Below are 18971 nucleotides of genomic sequence, written 5' to 3' on the forward strand. Positions count from 1 at the left end.
TCATGGCAGGGGTTCAGAAGGAGCAGAAAGCAAAGAACTCAGTGGCAAGAAAGTAGTGTAGAGGCTCAAGAAAGGTCCTTGGGATGCCACACGGCAGGGACCTCTGGGAGAAGGGAGGCCCCATGAAAGGATACAGGGCGAGCAGGACGGCACTTGCGGCCCGCACAGGTCCAGGCGGACACCCTCCAAATCGGTAGCAAGCTGAAGCCTAGACCCATAAATCAGATGCCCCAAAAGGGGTCCCTCCCCTCCCAGTTTATTGAGAGGCTGGTTCCAAAAAATGCGAGTCAATGCTAAAGAGCAAAGAAGTAAAGAAGTGACATGGTCTAGTAATGCAATATGTACATAACCAGGAACAATGTGATGTAAATACACAAATTGTTGTTTTTGAATAAACTGCGACCTTTTCAGGCACCCAAGAAAGTTGTCAGTGGTGTTTTAAGGTAAAAGCGTGCAGTTTGGCCTTAAAGGATGGGGAAAGCGGGGAAGGGAGAATCACCACCTGGAGGGGGTTAAGAGCTTATAAATAACCTGTGAATGCTGTACTGAAGATAACTATGAAATCAAAAGTTACAAAAGGAAAAAATAAAGCACTCGCAGCTTACCTCAAATATTCCATCATCTTTGTAGGAAGGGAAATTCTCCACCACCATCTGCATCAGTTTAAGTGCACTTTTTCCACTCTTTTTCACACAGTTGAGGTAGGAGCCTCCAAATTTCTCTAGCATGATCTTTCCACTTTCGTGGAGAACCCGGAACCTCTCTTCCATCAGCGGCATCGCGACGTCGGTGTCAGAGCGCAGTACATGCCTTAGCTGCTCCATCGTCATGGAGCTGTAGTAGGAGGCCTTTGTGATTGGAATGCCTGAAAACAGAATCAAACGGAGCATGAGTGAAAGCCGATCTATCGAAGAATCAAACAGAGCATGAGTGACAGCCGATCTATCGAAGAATCAAACGGAGCATGAGTGACAGCCGATCTATCGAAGAATCAAACGGAGCATGAGTGACAGCCGATCTATCGAAGAATCAAACGGAGCATGAGTGACAGCCGATCTATCGAAGAATCAAACAGAGCATGAGTGACAGCCGATCCATGAGTGACAGCCGATCTATCGAAGAACTAAACACGTGTGTTTTGCTGTCTGCACGACTGCAACCCTGGGAATGACAAGAGCCGCAACAGTGAAATGGGGAAAAAGGTGTCTGGCTGGATAAGTGGATGTGAAGATATACCGCTCTGTGAGACTTTCAATCCCATAGAAATATATAATTTTCTTTGCAAACCGTTCCTTAAAAAAAAAACAGTATGAAGAATCGAAACACTGGGATAACAGGTTTAGTGTTTTTTAACACTGCCCCACATAACAGGCAGCAAATACGCAAAATTGAGAATTGAAAGGATAGGAGTGAACTGAGCGCTCCAAGACCTGTTCCTCTAAATATCTGTTTATTGGGCAAGAACCCCATCTTGCCGAATCAAGGATAAAATAAAGTAATCAAGGTTATGCCTATTTGGACTCATACATGCTCACGTTTGTATACACCTTTTTCTGTTGTGAGTTCTATAATCCATCTTTATCGAGTCTTTCACAAGCAGGCAGGGAGGGGAGAGAGGAGGGTCAATGATCTCAAACGAAAGGAGATTACTCCACTATAGCAATGTATTGCCTCTGCCTCCCCCGCCCAACAATAGAGATGTCACTGGGCCTCACTTGATCTCTTCCAGTGAACACTGTCAATGGTGAGAAGAATCACACTGACTCACCATTCACGCATGTTTCTTTCAATCGGGTGCAGTATGTTCCAGTAACTAGTATTTGGGGCCAAGCGCGCCAGCTAGACAGATGCGATTCCAAGGCCACCACTGTCAGATGGACAATGCCATAAACCATCTGCTGATGCAGTCTGCATGGAGCCCAACCTACACCCAGTACCATAGCATACTGCACCAGGGCAAAGGCATGCTCCATGCCTCTACCTCTCAGAGACACATGCAGGTCTTCTGGGTGAGCCTCTTCACACTTACTGTGCTGCCACTACACTCACAAGGCTTCTTCCCGTAATTAAGCAAACGTAGGCAAGGAAGCTTGCAGCAATCTGTCCAGTGTAGCCTTAATCCTCCGCCCTTACCTGCACCCAGCTGCTGTGGAATCTACCGCTTTAAGGCACTGTTTTGAAGATTTGCCATGGCTGCCTTTATCCAGTGCGTGCGATGGGTGGGATCTACCCTGTCGATCCTTTGCTGTCGCTACACTCTGCCCTGTACATCTTTTGGCCTTGCTGCCTGTAACTTGTTAGCCCTTGAGGGTCACTCCTCTGTCGCTTCTCGTTGGATTCTGTACGTCATTTGCCATGCATACCTGTATCCAGTGCAGGCTCACCTGTCAGTCACGGATGAATATACAGAGCATCTCCAGTGACTGTCTGCATCTAGTGAATGTCATGCAATGCTCCTCTACTACTTGTTGGAGGAATATAGGAGGACCTGTTCTACCAGGCAAACAATATAAATGTAAGGTATGTGCATGCATTCTACCCCTCACTCGTTTACTTTCCATTACAAGTCTAGATGCAACAATCCTAGTTGGGATGAGAGCAAACTGGTCAGTCATGCACAATACTAAAACGTTTCCCACACAGAGTCTGCACTGAAGGAAACACTCATAATCAGGGTTCTACCTGTAATCGCGCCTATTAAAAACCTCTACAGTTAGACATTTACGGCAGTGTTGTTACATGGGTGTAAGAAGGATGAGCCATAGAACACAATTCAAAGGATACTAAGTCTTTCGTTTGTTGGAGGATCCCGCAGATAGGTCCATCTCCTGGGTAGGAGTTTCCTCCAGGTGTCGTGCCAGATCCTGGGGGTCTGTAAAGATATATGGTTTGCCATTTTCCACAATTCTAAACTTCGAGGGGCCTGTAGATGAAAATTGAATGTTTTTCCCCCACAGCCTGTCGCGCAGTTGAAGGAAGCCTTTCCTTGTATCGACTGTGTCCTTAGAGTAGTCTTGTGTAAAGTTTATCCGCTGGCCTTCGCCAGGTTACTTGGTGGTTTTTCCTGGCGAAGCTTAGGATGGCTTCTGTATGCTGGTATCGAAGTGTTTTGCATATCATGGAGTGAGTTCCTTTTCTGTTTGAAGGGTTAAACAATGGGATTCTGTGACCTCTATCTAATTCCGAGCCATGGTGGAAATTTATCCTGGTTATCATAGATATCCAAGACTCCAGGAAGGCCACACATGATTCCGCATCCGCCTCTGAGCCTTCTGGGATACCAAAAATGCGTATATTTCCTTGTCTGTTACGGTCCTCCAGTTCTGCGTTTTGTTTCTTGAGCACACCAGTGACGTTACGGAGGTGTTTAATTTCTTTGCTAGCCTAGGTGGTCACATCTTCAACGTCGCTTATTCTTTGCTCTGCGTCACCGATTTTCTTGTTCATTGTATTCATATCTGCACAAATTGCTGTGAGTTCCAATTGCATGGAGTCTGTATTTTTTTTTTGTAGATTTTGCCAAGTCATGGACCTCGGTTAGTTTTTTTAATATCATGTCCATTGTGCTGCTTAGGTCCGGTTTGGTCTTGATTGGCGAGTCCGAGGTGATTGGTTCTGTTTTGATTTCTTGAAAGAAGCTCTGCTTTCTTTGTCTGCCATCTTCGTCACGGAGGCCGTGGATGGTTGGCGTCAATCTCTCATCCTTGTTATGATTAGTAGACACTTGGCACTGTTGGTGCTTAGCTGTTGCTATTACTATTGCTTTTGTCCTTCCACTTGGTCCCTTCTCTTTGTCCCCTCTTGAGCAGTAGCTACAGGATGGATGGTTAGTGTCCGCAACACATGCAGTGCTCAGCAGCGCAAGAACAATTTCTAATTTGCGTCTGTGCAACAGCTTTTGTTTGGCTTGGCGCTTGTAAGGTAGGGGTATTACGATTATTGGCAGGAGTATTGGCAGGGATATTCGCAGAGTATTCGCAAAGTATTGTGTGTTACCCGATGCAGGTAGCCAGGTATCCAGTAGTTGCCAGTGCGTGTATAACGTGGTACACAATTCACCTCCTCCCAGAGGACTTCAGGAGGGCATTGCGGAGCTGGAGCAACTTAGAGGCAGCTAGGAGGAAGCTAGGAGCAAGCTCGGAGGATTGCATAAGTCCTAATGCGTGCACTGGTGAGGCCTCGCTATTTAAACACGAATGAGGGCGAATGAGCATGAGTAAGCACTGCCCAACACTCCCAGAATCGCCACAGGTGCTCCGCTCTCCCAGAAACATCACTGGTGCCTTCCGAAAATGTCACAGGTGCCGCAGGTGGTCGCTTGTGTTCAAGTCATACCTTAAGGCCTTCAGATTTAGCGCCGCCATCTTAGAATCAGGTCGCTCGAAATTGCCACACAATAACACTTGGCACGGTTAGTAGTGGGCACTGGGTGTTAGCGGGCAGACAAAGTGGGCACTGGCGTATTCAGAGTTGTACATGAGTAAGCACTGCCCAACACCCCCAGAATTTCATATTAATTTCTGCTATTGTTCTCAGCTCTGTTAACCCTATGACCTTGATATGCATTCTAAATAAGGTTCTCAGTAAGCATTCTAAGTAAGGTGCCTCAACGCTCTCAAGAGGTACAGCGGTCCTATCAGTTACCAAGTTAATATACGTTAATCTGCTAATTTGACATAGATTTTGACAGCCGACTGCTAGCATTTAAAATCAACCATGTGTTACACAATGACCCACATGCCTACGATAGAAGTCGCAAGTTCCTTGCTGTATATATAACTCTCATAGTTATTTCACAATTGTTTCTCCTGATGAGATGAAGTTTAATTAATTCCCTCCAAGTTGCCAACAGACGGACCTGCCATTGCAGCTCCTACATTCAATTCTCTCAGGAAACTATGTTGAAGTATCAGGTATACACTATGCCGAATATTTGCTCAGGGACAGATCGCACTCGGACACCAACGTGAGAAATGTTTTCCAAATGATGCTCACTTTGACCCTAATTATACGATACAGTCACCATGCACATACCGGGTTCACCAACTTTCATGCAAACATTTCCCATAAGATAAACCATTTACATAGCGACCTATAGATCCAAAGATAGCTCAGAATAAAACCATAGCAGAGGACCTTAACATTGTATCTCTAAATGTCAAAGGACTCAATCACCCGGTGAAGCGCAGAAACATCTTTGAGTACTTAGCCAAAACTAAGAGACATCATTCTTCTCCAAGAAACAAAATTATCAGAGGGGGATATAGGCTTTATCAAACTCAACTGGATCTCTCATATTTCATGCTCACCGGCAGACCACAAGAAAAAAGGTGTCATTACCCTTATTGCCAAAAAATCCAATATCACCACTATCTCACACACACACGCTGAAGATGGGAGACTATTAGTTACACATCTACAGAGAGGAGACGACCCCATCCATGTGGTCAACATCTATGGCCCTAATTCCGATGAGCCCAATTTCTGGGAAAAGGTCTCAAATTCAATCAAGAGCTTTCCTCAAGATGATCTTATCATAGTAGGCGGTGACTTTAACTTGCCTTTGGATCCTCATATAGACCGCCAATCAAAATGCAAATACCAACCCACCCGCTCACACGAGGTGCTTCACAGAATCTGTTCCAAGTTTAACCTAAAAGACTCATGGCGCCTCCAACACCCAGATACAAGAGACTATACATTTTATTCAGTCCCACACAACTCCTACACTAGAATCGACTACATCCTAATCTCAAGTACTTTCACACACCTCATAGATCAAACAGATATAGCCCCCAAACTAGTCTCAGATCACTTCTGCATCAGCACTAAACTCGCAGGTACCCATCCCGTCCTACCCCCGAAAAGGTGGCGCTTTAACGATGAGATACTCTCTGACCCAGTAAACCAGGGGTCTCCAACCTTTTCTGTAGTGAGAGCTACTTCTGCTCAAGGAAAGTCTTCCCGAGCTACTAGCAAATTTTACACCTGTAAAATAGTGACTACTACACTATGACCACCCAGAGCAAGATTTTCAGTAGTTACCACCCAAGTATACCAAGTGCGGTTACCAGCAGAAATGCTGTGAAAAAGATCTTCAATATTAAATGCCTCCCCTTGATTTATGAAGTAACATTCAAATCTTGACATGCCCAGTGGCACAAATGACATAAGCACAGCAGTACGTCTCCCCAGCTCAGCTTGAATTATCATTCAAAAGCTTCTGAAAATGCACATTTTTCTATCTAATACTACTTTCCACTGTGGGCAAACAAACTCAATTTTCCAGAAGAAACCCAATTTTTGAAAACTAAAACTGCCTTTAAAATATCAGTTTTCAGATTTTGAGAAATACACAGTCTCAAAACATCAGCTTGTCATTATCATCATGTACTCCCATGTACAAATGCCTCATATGGACAGACTACTTTGAATTCCCAGATATTACAGTCATATGCCATGGATGCTCACCATTGGTATAGGAATCATTGGTCCTAGACTTCTTTAAAGCTACAATTCAGTTATGAAAAACATTCATTAGTCAAAGGGCATCCGGCACATATATCATTAATGTATCACCATTTTCTTTACAATGCAAACAAATATATCCTCAAAAGACACAAAGGCACAACATATTGCTCCAATAGTGACTGTTTATTATTTAGTTACTTTTATAACAGATCACCATATTCAATGCTCCAAATAAAGAAAGAGGTTGCTCCAAGGGAAGTGTGAAAAAGAAAAGTGCTCGTGAGGTAGGACAGATATAAAGGAGGGGAATCCAAAATGCAAATTCAATGACCAATCAATTACACATTCTGGTATCCTAAGTAAAACTGGTCTTGGTTCATAGTGGCACCAGTTTTACAGACAGCCCTGTCCCTTATGGATTTACAAATATTCATTTCATGATTTTCTGATGATGCACAGAGAACATTCGTCTGTGAAAAGGCAGGGATGGGATGATATCAGGTACAGGCCCACTGGAGGGGGTGGGGAGGAGGGGGGTTGTGTCGACATTTCGACCCTGGTGCAATGAGGGTAATTTATATCCTCTGCAGGCGGGTCTTCCTCAGGACGGTTGGCGGGGAGGCAACCTAGGGTGAGGTACAGTCAGGATACAGCCCCTGAGGAAGACCCGCCTGCAGAGGATATAAATTACCCTCATTACACCAGGGTCGAAATGTCAAAACTCTCCCCCAGTGGGCCTGTACCTGATATCATCCTAGACTGCTTTTGCACAGATGAATGTTTTCTGTGCATCATCAGAAAATCATGAAATGAATATTTGTAAATCCATAAGGGACTGGCCTATCTGTAAAACTGGTGCCACTATGAACCACAACCAGTTTTACTAAGGATACCAGAATGTGTAATTGATTGGTTATTGAATTTGCCTTTTGTATTCCCCTCCTCTATATCTGTCGTACTTCACGAGAACTTCCCTTTTTTCACACTCCCCTTGGAGCAACCTCTTTCTCTATTTGGAGCATTGAATATGGTGATCTGTTATAAAAGTAACTAAATAATAAACAGTCACTATTGGAGCGATATTTTGTGCCTTTGTGTCTTTTCAGGATATATTTGTTTGGATTGTAAAGAAAATGGTGGTACATTAATGATGCAATGCTAAATCTATATGTGCCGGATGCCCTTTGACTAATGAATGTTTTTCATAACTGAATTGTAGCTTTAAAGAAGTCTAGGACCGTTGTTTCCTATACCAATCGTTACCCAGGTCCGTGGACAATTGTGGGTTACCCCATTATATCATAATGGATGCTCACCATAGCACCACGGGTGCCTGGAGTATGCCAGTAATACCCACCATTATACTAGGGCCACAGTTGTGCCAAGGCTGGAAACCAGAAGGATCAGGGATAAGACCACATATCAGTCATGACCATTAATATGCCAGGAATAGGTACATATAGGCCAGTCATGCTCAGAGTAGGTCTATGATGGCTGCCAGCACTAGACCAAAAATGCTGAAATAGTCCAGGATGATCATAATTATGGCATTGGCACTATTATGTCAGGAATGGACACAATTATGCCAAATATAACACTCTTATGATGTGGCTAGCATATATATTTGGCGGTTCTTGGCACCAGGCATAGTTTCAGGAAGCAATAGTGTTTATTATGGGCACACACACAAATGTTGATGAATCTCTTAATTTTCTCTAGTCTGGATCATACCCTGTTCTCCTCAGGTCTTGAGCTGATCATGCATCTAACTGACACATTTTCACTCTGACTCCTGCAGTCCTGCACTTTGGTGAGTCAGCACTGATTAAAGCTCAGGCTACTGCTGCCATACTTTTTTGATGGTGCACTGTTCACACACATGCTGTGACTGATAAAGGAGGGACTGCAATATGGTCATTCTGCTTGTGGCTTAATTATATTGAGATTGGATACAGACTGTCATGGAGCAGGTCCTATAAGATGGCACAGTGTGTGTTTGAGTGTTAGTATGAGTTACTGTGATAAGTTTGGCTGGCTGTCACTCTTAGGGTCTTGAGATGATCAGTGCTGCCTTATTTAATAGGCACCTAATCTGAAATTGATACTGGGCTTGACTTCACCTCAGAGAGCTACTTTGAAGGTACTGGCGAGCTACCAGTAGCTCCCGAGCTGGAGACCCCTGTTTTAGAACCAACAACAGGTATCAACATATACTTTCTCCGAATTAGATGCTTTAGTTAAATACTTTGCAATAGGCAATTGACTTTTGCAGATAATAGTTACAGTGTTGTTGCAATAGGCAACACAATTTCAAACACAATAATACATTGAGCTCAATGGGAATTTTAAGTTATGCACAATTGATTACTTTCAGGATTACTTTTCTAACTCCAGGACTGGATCCTAGATTCAGTCTTGGGACAGTTCTTGGAAACAAGTTAGTAAATTTATTTTAGTTACTGTTTTGATTTTTAAACAATATTTTGCTATTTGAAAAGTTGACACTTAAAAACTTTTTCTAATCAAATTACCAATGTTACCCTATGGAAGGAAATTCACTTAGCAGGTAAGTGGGGTTATGGTTACTTTTTCTAGGTCAGTGTTGGATCCTAGATCCAGCACTAGTGTACCACCTGTAAGCAGTTTAGAAACTGCGTTTAAGTTACACAGGCGATTTTTAAGGAATATTTATAAGTTTGCAAAATTGACAGAAGAAATTGCACAGAAAAACAGTCAATGGTTTCCTATGGGAGAAAATTCAAGTTACGGGTTAAATATGTTCTCGTTACTTTTGTAATCCAGTGCTGGGCTCCAAGGCTCAGTACTGGGGCATCTATCTAAAACAGGTAAGTAATATTTGACATCATCCAGTGACTGTGTGTTTCTGTAAAGTTTAAATATGTAAAGTTTAAAATATGTTTTATATTTATATATATGCCAAGGTGTATTGAAGAATGAGAATGAGTGGGTGTATAAGGGTTTGAATGGATGATTTAGTAAGTGCATGACTGTCTGTAGAAGTAAGTAATTAAACGTGTCTTAGTGAATGAATGAGTTAGTTACTAAACTATGTAAATGTCTGTATCAGTCTGTCAGTTGGTGTGTAAGCAGTTGCATGGGTTGGTGAGTAGCTAAATGAGTGTCCATATCGGTTATTGATTGGTTGTCTGAGTATCTGTATGGGTACCACAGTGTCTTATGTGGGTGGGTGGGGCTCTGTGACTCCGTGCAAGGATACATAAGTGGGTGATTCAGTGGGTGTATGGGTTGAAGAGTACATCTGTGAAGGGCGGTATGGATAGGTGAGTGTGTATAGGGTTGTGTTTGTGAGTGAATGGATGTCTCAGTGGTACATGTGTGAGTAACTACATATCTGAAAAGCAGTATATGTGAGTGACGGAGTATATAAATGAACTATATGTGAGAGTGAGTGATTGTGAGAGTGGCTGTATGGATGAGTGTGTTGTTGTATCAGTGATTGTATAAAAGAGTAAGTCTGGGGCCTATTAGGATGACGGGTGGATCGCCCCCGCCGGTAGTCACCGCTGGCCCGGTGGGGGCGATCCGCTCACCATCCACACCTAAAAGAACCCCTCCCATATTAGGATGGCTGGGGGGTTCCGCGGCGGACGGAAAGACAAAAAACATGTATAATATGGTGGCGGTGTCTGCAAGACACCGCCATCCATATTATGATGATGGCGGCAATTGGCCCTTCCATGGCAGCAATGCCGCCATGGAAAGGCATGCGGTCTTCTGTGTTGGGGGCCCGTTGCGGGCCCCCAGGAGGGTGGGGGGTGCACATGGGGGCATAGGTTCCCCTCTGCACTGGCAAGGACAAGGTGGCAGGCACCGCGCGGTACCTGTCACCTTGTGCATGCCAATGCACAATGTGCATTCCCAGCATTGTGGCGGGCGGTGCTGTGAGCTCCGCCAGCCACAATGATGGGAATGGGGGATGCCACCGCCACGGTGGCATCCTAATTGCAGTTGCGGGACCGCCGAACCCCTGGCGGACGGTCTGGCATTCCGTTACGGTGGCGGGCGGACAAAGTCCGCCCGCCATTGTAATAGACCCCTTTGTGTTTGTGTCTGTATGAATAAGTGAGCTTGTTTTTGAATAACTGTATAGGTGTGTGAATGGAAGTGTGATTGATCTGTTGCATGACTGACTAGGTGTGTGAGTAATGCTATGGATGAGTGGCGGTGTGTGAGTGTCTGTATAGGTGTATGAGTACATGTGATAGTGCTGTATTAATGAGTGACTGTTTGGGTGAATGAGTGGATGTGTGTGAAGACCTAGGAATCAGTGAGTGGGTATGTAGTAACTGATATTGGTGTGTCTATGGTTTTGTAAATGGCAGTCTGTATTTTAGAGTAGGTCTATCAAAGGTTATATTAGGGTGTGAGGAGGTGCTTCATATTATCATGTGGATGATGTCATCAGGGATGTCATTTGAGATGTCATCAGTGATGTCACTGACCATGTCATGAATGATGTAATATGTGACGTCTTCAGCAGTGCATTGCGGGGGCGCGAGTTATAGTTAGCTGAACTAACTATAACGGTGGAATTTCTATGGTTTTGTAAGAGTGAAATGTCCAGCTAACTATAATGTCCCTGAAACCTACGTTTTTTTCAGTGAAGTTCTAAGGTTTTTTAAATGCTAATTTCTAACTATAACGTACCTGAAACATAAGTTTTTTCAGTGAATTTCAATGTTTTTTTAAATGCTAATTTCTAACTATGAGATTCCTATTAAGTCGGCGGAAGATCACATCCATACAGTTTGCAATAAGAAATGGGACAAACAAGTGACTTTTGATTCATGTTCACTTTATATTGTAATATGAACAGCGGATTTTACAGAGCATATGATATTTTATTTTTTTGCGAGTCTTTTGCATGATCACACTAAAATGTTTCTGTTTTTTGAACAGTGGTAAAGCCATGTCTTTGACGATCCAAATGTTGAACTGTGGGAGTTGTAGTGCTTTTGTCAGGAGGGAGGGGCGTTCTGAAGAGAGTTACCAGCAACAGGTGGTATCAATTAATTAACGGCGAACATGGGAGGGTTTCTAGCAACACAGCGAGTTTAAAAATGAAGGGCGAACAACAACGTCACCAATTCCTTTGAAAAAATAGATGAAGAGGGCAGATTCACGGCAGGTACGTGTTGCAGAGAGATTTAAACTAGGCAGGCTTTAGTAACATTGAGCCCATGGAGAACAACAGTGGTTTCATAATAATAAGTAAGGTGAAGGTGTGCACCACAGGGCTTAGTTTAAATGTTTCAAAGGCGCTGTATATTTAGGTGCCATAAACGTGACAGAGCAGAAAGAGTAAGAACATTAGAGCAGCATTTTTCTGTGAATGTTTAAAAGCTGGGGAGGATAATGAATTAGGAAGGGGTTGTTCGTTTAAATAGCAGCATTTCAAGGGGAGTGAAAGGTAGAAAAGAGCTGTGTTTTCTTAAATTAAAATTTAGAATGGAAAGGATTAATTCGCATGGTGCCAGAGGCTGTGTAACGAAGTGGTGACCGTAGGGTTCAGTGTATGGACAGTCAGAACAGCAAGCAGACAGGGATTAGCTAGGGGTTCAGCGATGGGGTTCTAGTTTTACCAATATGAGAGTTTCAAAAAATGATTTTGCAACTAATATGTTTTTTCAAAAAATGATTGCGCAATTAATATGTGATTTTATTGTTACTTGTAGTGACCCCTGACGAAGGGCTCGAGCAGCCCGAAATGCATTGGGTATTTTAATTAAAGCTGTCGTTGGATGAATTTAATGCTTCAGTACGTGTTATTGCAAAGAGGTCCGGATGGGCACATCAATGGCATTAGAAATTTGGAAAATTGGCATGACACTGCGCTTGTGGAACAAACGGGAGTTAAGAGAGAAAAATGAGCAAGCAAATGATTACACGTCTTAAGAAATGATTAATTGGTCCAAACACAAATTGAGGATTCAAGGATTACGTCGCTGTGCCTTTGGTTGGGGCGCATGTCGCCCCAAAACTGTTTTTCATTCCTATTAAGTCCCCTTGAATCCTGAAGGTCCCTGGTGGCCAAGTAGCCCACCAGGTACATTCAGTAAGCGCCACAGACCTGTGTTTCAGAGAGGTGTTCTGAGGCCACGCCCCTTTTTACACCACACTGCAAACATGGCTTCTGGCACACTGCTGCTCAGAGGATGAAGTCCACTTGTGTCTTGAGCTCCTCAGGACACAAGAGGACCTCATCGCCCCACCAGCAGTGCACCAGAAGCCGCGTTTGCAGAGTGGTGTAAAAAGGGGCGTGGCCTCGGAGCACCTTCTGCAACGCAGCCCTGTGGCGTTTACAAGAGGTACCTGGTACCCAGGATTGAAGGGGAATTAGTCTCCCAACTTAAAACGCACCACAGAGTGCGTTTGCACTGTGGTGCAGGGAGGGGGGCGGGACCTGATGTGACAAATGTGCAAACGCGCCCTGTGGCGCGTTTTACGTTGGGTGATTAATTCTCCTTGAATCCTGAGGGCCAACTAGCCCACCAGCTACCTCCAGTAAGCGCCACAGAGCTGCGTTGCAGAGTGGTGTAAAAAGGGGGCGTGGCCTTGGACCACCACTCTGCAACGCAGCTCCCTGGAGCTTACTGGAGGTACCTGGTGGGCTAGTTGGCCCCCCAAGGACCCTTAGGATTGAAGTGGGCTTAATCCTCCAACTTAAAACGCGCCACAGGGTGCATTTGCACACTTGTCAAATCAGGCCACGCCCCCTCCCAGCACCACTGTGCAAACGCGCCCCCGGTGCATTGTAAATTGGGGGATTAAATCCCCTTGAGTCCTGAGGGTCCCTGGGGTCCAACTAGCCCAGCAGGTACCTCCAGTAAGTGCTACAGAGCTGCGTTACAGAGAGGTGTAAAAAGGGGTGGGGCCACGGACCACCTCTCTGCAAGGCAGCCCTGCGGCGCATACTGGAGGTACCTGGTGGGCTAGTTTGCCGCCAGGGACCCCCAGTATTGAAGGGGAATTAATTCCCCAACTTAAAACGCGACACAGGGTGCGTTTGCAGAGTGTTGCTGAGAGGGGGCAGGGCCTCCGGCATGATGCCGGTCTTTTTTTTATTTCTTTGTTTTAGAAGGGGGCTGTGTGGCCACCCTTCTTTTTTTTGGGTCCTGGGGACCCCATCCCCCAGGGCCTGACCCCTTTAAAAAGAAAGGCAGGCCGTTCCCGGGGGATGGGGTCCCCGGGGTCAATAGAGGCCTCAGGAGGGGTGTCGCGTGTGCCCGCCTCCCGTGGCCAATTCCGGCCACGGGAACTCCATCCCCCGGGGCATGGTCATATTTAATTTTTTATGGAGGGGGGATGCATGGCCCCCCCTCCTGAGGCCTCTATTGACCCCGGGGACCCCATCCCCCGGGGACAGCCTGCCTTTCTTTTATAGGGGAGAGGGGCCACTTGTGGCCCTGGGGAACCCATTCCCCGGGGACGGCCCTATCTGTTGGGGACTGTGGGGGGACCCCAATTCCCCCACGATCCCGCTGGCTCCCCGCCTCCTGCGGGAACCGGCATTGCTTTTCCAAATGGGGAGCTGCTGACATGCAGCTCCCCGTGTGGAAAAGCAATCTGCTTTGGATTTTGGAAGACGCTTCCAAAATCTAAAGCAGTGTTTGCTATGGCAGGGCGGAAGCCGCACAGCTCCCTCCCTGCCATAAGAAACAGCAGTGTCCCAGTGGTGGGCACCCCGGGACACTGCAGGAGCCGGCCCTGGGGGGTGGCGGTCCCCAGGGCCATTAAGGGCTCCAGGCGGGGGGCTGTGCAGCCCCCCTCCCAACTAGTGCACAGCCCTGGGGAGGTGGTGGTCCCTGGGGCTGCAGGAGGGCCGAATGCCCTCCCGCACATAATTTTAAGCAAGCTGCAGGGGCCCACGCACATATTTGTTGGCAATGCCCCCGGGACCTGGCCCACCCGGGGGCCTCAAGTACATGAAGCGCGGGAGCTTGCGCTTCATTATTTTGGCGACCCCAGCGCGAAATTCGCAGATTTTTTTTTTTTTAAAATGCTTTTTTGGGCCCTGGTTGTCCTTGTGGGACCCCCCTGAGCAGGCCTAGGGGATCAGGGTGTTTCTACCCTGACCCCTTTTCTTGTTTTTCAACATTTTTTTCATTGTTTTCTTGTGACTCGGTTCTACCGAGTCACAAGATGGCTGCCAACACTTCCTGGTTTGGAGTGTTGACAGCCAATTAGAATAAAGCTCGTGGTCGGGAGGCTTCGGGAATCCACCGCGGCCAAAGACATCGAAACTTTTATTTTTTTAATTTCTCAGCAACTACTGAACGGAATTAAACTTAATAAAAAAAAATTTTGCTTTCTGAATCAAGCACTACCTTGTTGCTAAATTTGGGGTAATTCCGTTCAGCAGTTCGGGCTGTAGCCTTGCTTAAAGTTTCCTATGGGAAGTTGAATTTTTGAATTTCTCAGCAACTACTGAACGGATTTACACCATTTAAAAAAAAGGTCGCTTTCTGAACCAAGCACTACCTTCTTGAACTGCTGAACGGAATTATCCCAAATTTGGCAAAAAGGTAGAGCTTGGCTCAGAAAGCAACCTTTTTTTAAATGGTGTAAACCCGTTCAGTAGTTTTTGAGAAATTTAAAAAATCAGAGTGAAAAATCAATTTTCCATAGGAAACTTTGTGCAAAGCTACAGCTGAAACTACTGAACAGAATTACCCCAAATTTGGCACAAAGGTAGTGCGTGGGTCAGAAAGCGACCTCTCTTTTAAATGGTGTAAATCCGTTCAGTAGTTGCTGAGAAATTAGAAAACATAAAAGTTTTGATATCTGGGCGGTGCCTAAGTCCCGTGCACGAGCTTCACTGTGATTGGCTGTCAACACTCCAAACCAAGAAGTGTTGGCAGCCATCTTGTGGCTCAGTAGAAGCGAGTCGCTAGAAAACAGAGAAACAAAGGTAGAAAAGAAGAGAAGGGGGCAGGGTAGAAACACCCTGACCCCCTAGGCCTGCTAAGGGAGTCCCAGAAGAACTCCCAGGGTAAAAAAAACATTAAAAATAAATAATAATAATCGGCGCAATTCGCGCTGGGGTCGTGGGTGCCCGTGTTTTATTTTAATACCTCCTGAGCACAAGCTTGTCTCTGATTGGCTGCTAACACTTCAAACCAGGAACTGTTAGCAGCCATCTTGTGCCTTGCATCAAGTGAAAATATAAAAGAAAGGTTCCAGGGGCAATTTAATTTACCGAAGCTCTGTGTAATGATGATTTGGACGCAGTGAAGGTTTAAGATTTAATAACAATAAAGGAGAAACAGGTGAGCGCCAGGCAGCACAACTTCCACTCCAGGACACCAGTAGGAAGATAACCCTTTCACGCTCACTGTGCCCAACATCACCACTTTGCAGCCATGCCTTTAGAAGCCAGTCCATCGGCTTGCAGCGGTCTACCTTTATGAGCTAGTACGCTGCTGTGCCTCTACCTCTGCGAGCTACTACGCTGCTGTTCCTTTGGAGCGGACAGCTCGTACTTCTGCCTCTGTGAGTCGAGCAGACGGGCCGCAGTTGTCTCTCTGCGAGCCTGGGTACGAACTGTTTATAAGTCACATTATATGAGCATTGAAAAGCCATTTTGTGATTCCCTCCGTCAGCTGGCATTTGTCCGAGGCATTTCTGAAAACATATCGGAGCTCTTTCTGTGAGAGATACCCCTTTCACACTGCGTCTCTCCACATTAGCAGGTAACGCACCCTCTACCCACATCACCAGCATACCCCCAACAACCTTCTTGGGCACGGAAGTGTCCCTCTACGAACTATTAATAAAAAGATGCTTGTGAGGTTGGAGAAATAAGAATCTTAGTCATGTATAGATTTACATATAAAACATTTTATTAAAACAAAACAACAACAAAAACTTTGTACAGCCGTAGCGTGTCATCGCTGGTCCATTTGTGATTCACAGCCTGCAAGACAAAAAGAAAGATAAGATGGTGCATCATGCGTCCATCAAAGGAGATAGAGAGAGAGAGAGAGAAAAAGGAAGAGAGAGAGAGAGAGGAAGAGAGAAAGAGTGAGAGAGAGAGAGGTAGACAGAAAGAGAGAAAGAGTGAGAGAGAGGAAGACAGAGAAAGATAGCTAGAGTAAGAGAGAGAAAGAGTAAGATACAAGAAAGAGAGAAAGAGAAACAGTGTGAGAGAGAGGAAGAGAGAGAGAGGGAAAGAGTGAGAGGGAAAGAGTGAGAGGGAAAGAGTGAGAGAGAGGAAGAAAGAAAGAGTGAGCTACAAGGAAGAGAGAAACAGTGTGAGAGAGGAAGACAGAGAAAGAGAGAAAGAGTGAGAAACGAGGAAGAGAGAAAGAGAACCAGTGTGAGAGAGAGGAAGAGAGAGAGAAAGGAAGAGAGAAAGAGTGAGCGAGAGGAAGCCAGAAAGAGTGAGATACGAGGAAGAGAGAAAGAGAACCAGTGTGAGAGAGAGGAAGAGAGCAAGAACGAGAGAGAAAGCGTGAGAGAGAAAGCGTGAGAGAGAGGAAGAGTGAGAGAAGAAGAGAGAAAGAGCGAGAGGAAGCCAGACAAAGAGAGAAAGAGGGAGACAGAGAGGAAGACAACGAGAGAGATAAAGAGAGAAAAAGTGTGAGAGAAGAAGAGAGAGAAAGAGAGAGAGCAAGGAAGAGAGAGAGAGAGCGAAAGGGAGAGTGAGAGAGGAAGAGAGAAAGAAAGAATGAGCGAGAGAGGAAGAGACAGAGAAAGAGAAAAAGTGTGAGAGAGAAAAGAAGAGATGGAGAGGGAGTGTTGACACTGGAGAAAATGTTCGCAGCTCACCTTTGTGTCACTGGTGTGTCTCCAACCACGTGCCGGGACATAGTGCACCCAAAGGGTTAGTGATCTGAAAGATATTATAGATTTAGTTATTGCAGAGTACATACAACTGCAACGCGTAATTCTCGGTTTCAAGGAAGAGAGAAAGAGGGAAACAGTGTGAGAGATGAAGAGAGATAGAAAGAGTGAGCGTGAGGAAGAGAGAGAGAGAAAGTGAGAGGAAGATAGAAAGAGTGAGAGAGAGGAAGACAGACAATGAGAGAAAGAGTGAGAGAGAGCAGGCGAAAGAGTGAGAGAAAGAGTAAGAAACAAGGAAGATAGAAAGAGAGAAACAGTGTGAGAGAGAGGAAGAGAGATAAAGAGTGAGAGAGAAAGAGAGAGAGAAAGAAAGAATGAGAGAAGCCACTCCCACCGCCCAGAGGTGACTGCCCGCTGCTGTGGAAAGAAGTCTCTCTGCTCACTTCCCGCCACCGGTGTGTGTGTAAGAGAGTCCACCACGTGCTGAAGGAACTTGGTTATGTGTTGAGGATGGCCTCGCATCATTGCAGATTTTTTGCGCGTTCAGCTTTGGTGGTGTTGGGGGGGGGGGGGGGGGTGGTGAACGTCGATTCGTGATTCAAAGCCTGTTAGATATAAAGCAAGATAAGATTGTGAGTCATGCGTCCATCAAAGGAGAGAGGAAGAGAGAGAAAGAAAGAAAGAGTGAGTGAGTAGAAGACAGAGTGAAAGAGACAAACAGTGAGAGTGAGAGAAAGAGAGAAAAAGAAAGAAGACAGAGAGAAAGACGAAGAGAGAAACAGTGAGAGAGAGGAAGAGAGAGAGAGTGTGAGAAAGAGGAACAGAGAAAAAGAGAGAGAGAAACAGAGAGAGAAAAAGAGAGAGAGAGAGAAAGAGACAGTCTAAGAGGAATTGGGAGATAGAAAGAGTGTGAGGGAGAGAAAGGAAGGAGATGAGGAGGAACACTGAGTGCTTACACTGTGTACAAAACCGTCACAGCTTACCTTTACGCCACCGCTCTGTCTCCAACCACGTGCCGTGTCCTAGTGGAACTCTCAAGCTCCCACATCTGAAACATAGTACAGAATTAGTAATGGCAGAGCAGCGTTGGATTAGGATTCAAAATCGGCCCGGGCACGCTAAAAAAAAAATAAAGTGGCTCACATTTGCATATTGCCTTTCTTCAAAACACTTCTTCGGCGAAAATTTATTTAAGAAAAGGAGGTGTGGGGGAGATGCAAAAAAATGCACGGATTCGTTTACACTGGTGACTTAAAGACAAGTGAGGCCACTTCTGCTCAGGCCCCCTGCCCTGCTAGGTATGGGCGGCCCTGCGAGAGAAAGAAAGCGACACCTCTGCCTTTTGCTAAACGTGAGGTAATGCCACCCATCTGCCTCCAGAAAGGCCATTCAGACACCCACTGGACTGCTGGCTGTATCCAAACAACAGCGACACTGCCCAAATCTGCCCCCCAGACTGCTCTAAAAAGCAGCCCACAGTTGGAACTCGGCACCGGCTCCTCCGGCATTGCACCAGTGCCCGCGTTACCAATCCGACGCTGTGGCAGAGTATATACGAGTGCGTACGCCTAAATCGCTCTGCCGTCTTTCTGCATCCAGGCTGCTGTACCCCATCCACTCCCGCCGCCCAGAGGTATCTCCCCGACACTGCGCACCAAGGCCTCACTGCTCAC

General features: G+C 45.6%; 1 protein-coding gene and 1 long non-coding RNA gene across 4 annotated transcripts in view; both read right to left on the bottom strand.

Annotated features, from left to right (window-relative positions):
* LOC146858226 (queuosine 5'-phosphate N-glycosylase/hydrolase-like) overlaps positions 1-18971 on the bottom strand; it is a 244336-nt gene that overhangs the window by 40826 nt on the left and 184539 nt on the right. For all 3 annotated transcript variants that reach the window (XM_085649031.1, XM_085649030.1, XM_085649032.1), the window contains one exon: positions 606-865. In XM_085649031.1, coding sequence (XP_085505157.1) covers positions 606-865 — 260 coding nt within the window. The remainder of the gene's footprint in view (positions 1-605; positions 866-18971) is intronic.
* Positions 16335-17903, bottom strand: LOC146858227 (uncharacterized). The gene is made up of 3 exons (XR_014979666.1): positions 17742-17903; positions 17284-17347; positions 16335-16429 (listed from the first exon to the last, which is right to left on the bottom strand). It is a non-coding gene; the product is annotated as an uncharacterized LOC146858227 (long non-coding RNA).

Source organism: Triturus cristatus, chromosome 3_2 (genome assembly GCF_964204655.1).
Source record: "Triturus cristatus chromosome 3_2, aTriCri1.1, whole genome shotgun sequence".
In the NCBI taxonomy this organism is placed as follows: domain Eukaryota; kingdom Metazoa; phylum Chordata; class Amphibia; order Caudata; family Salamandridae; genus Triturus; species Triturus cristatus.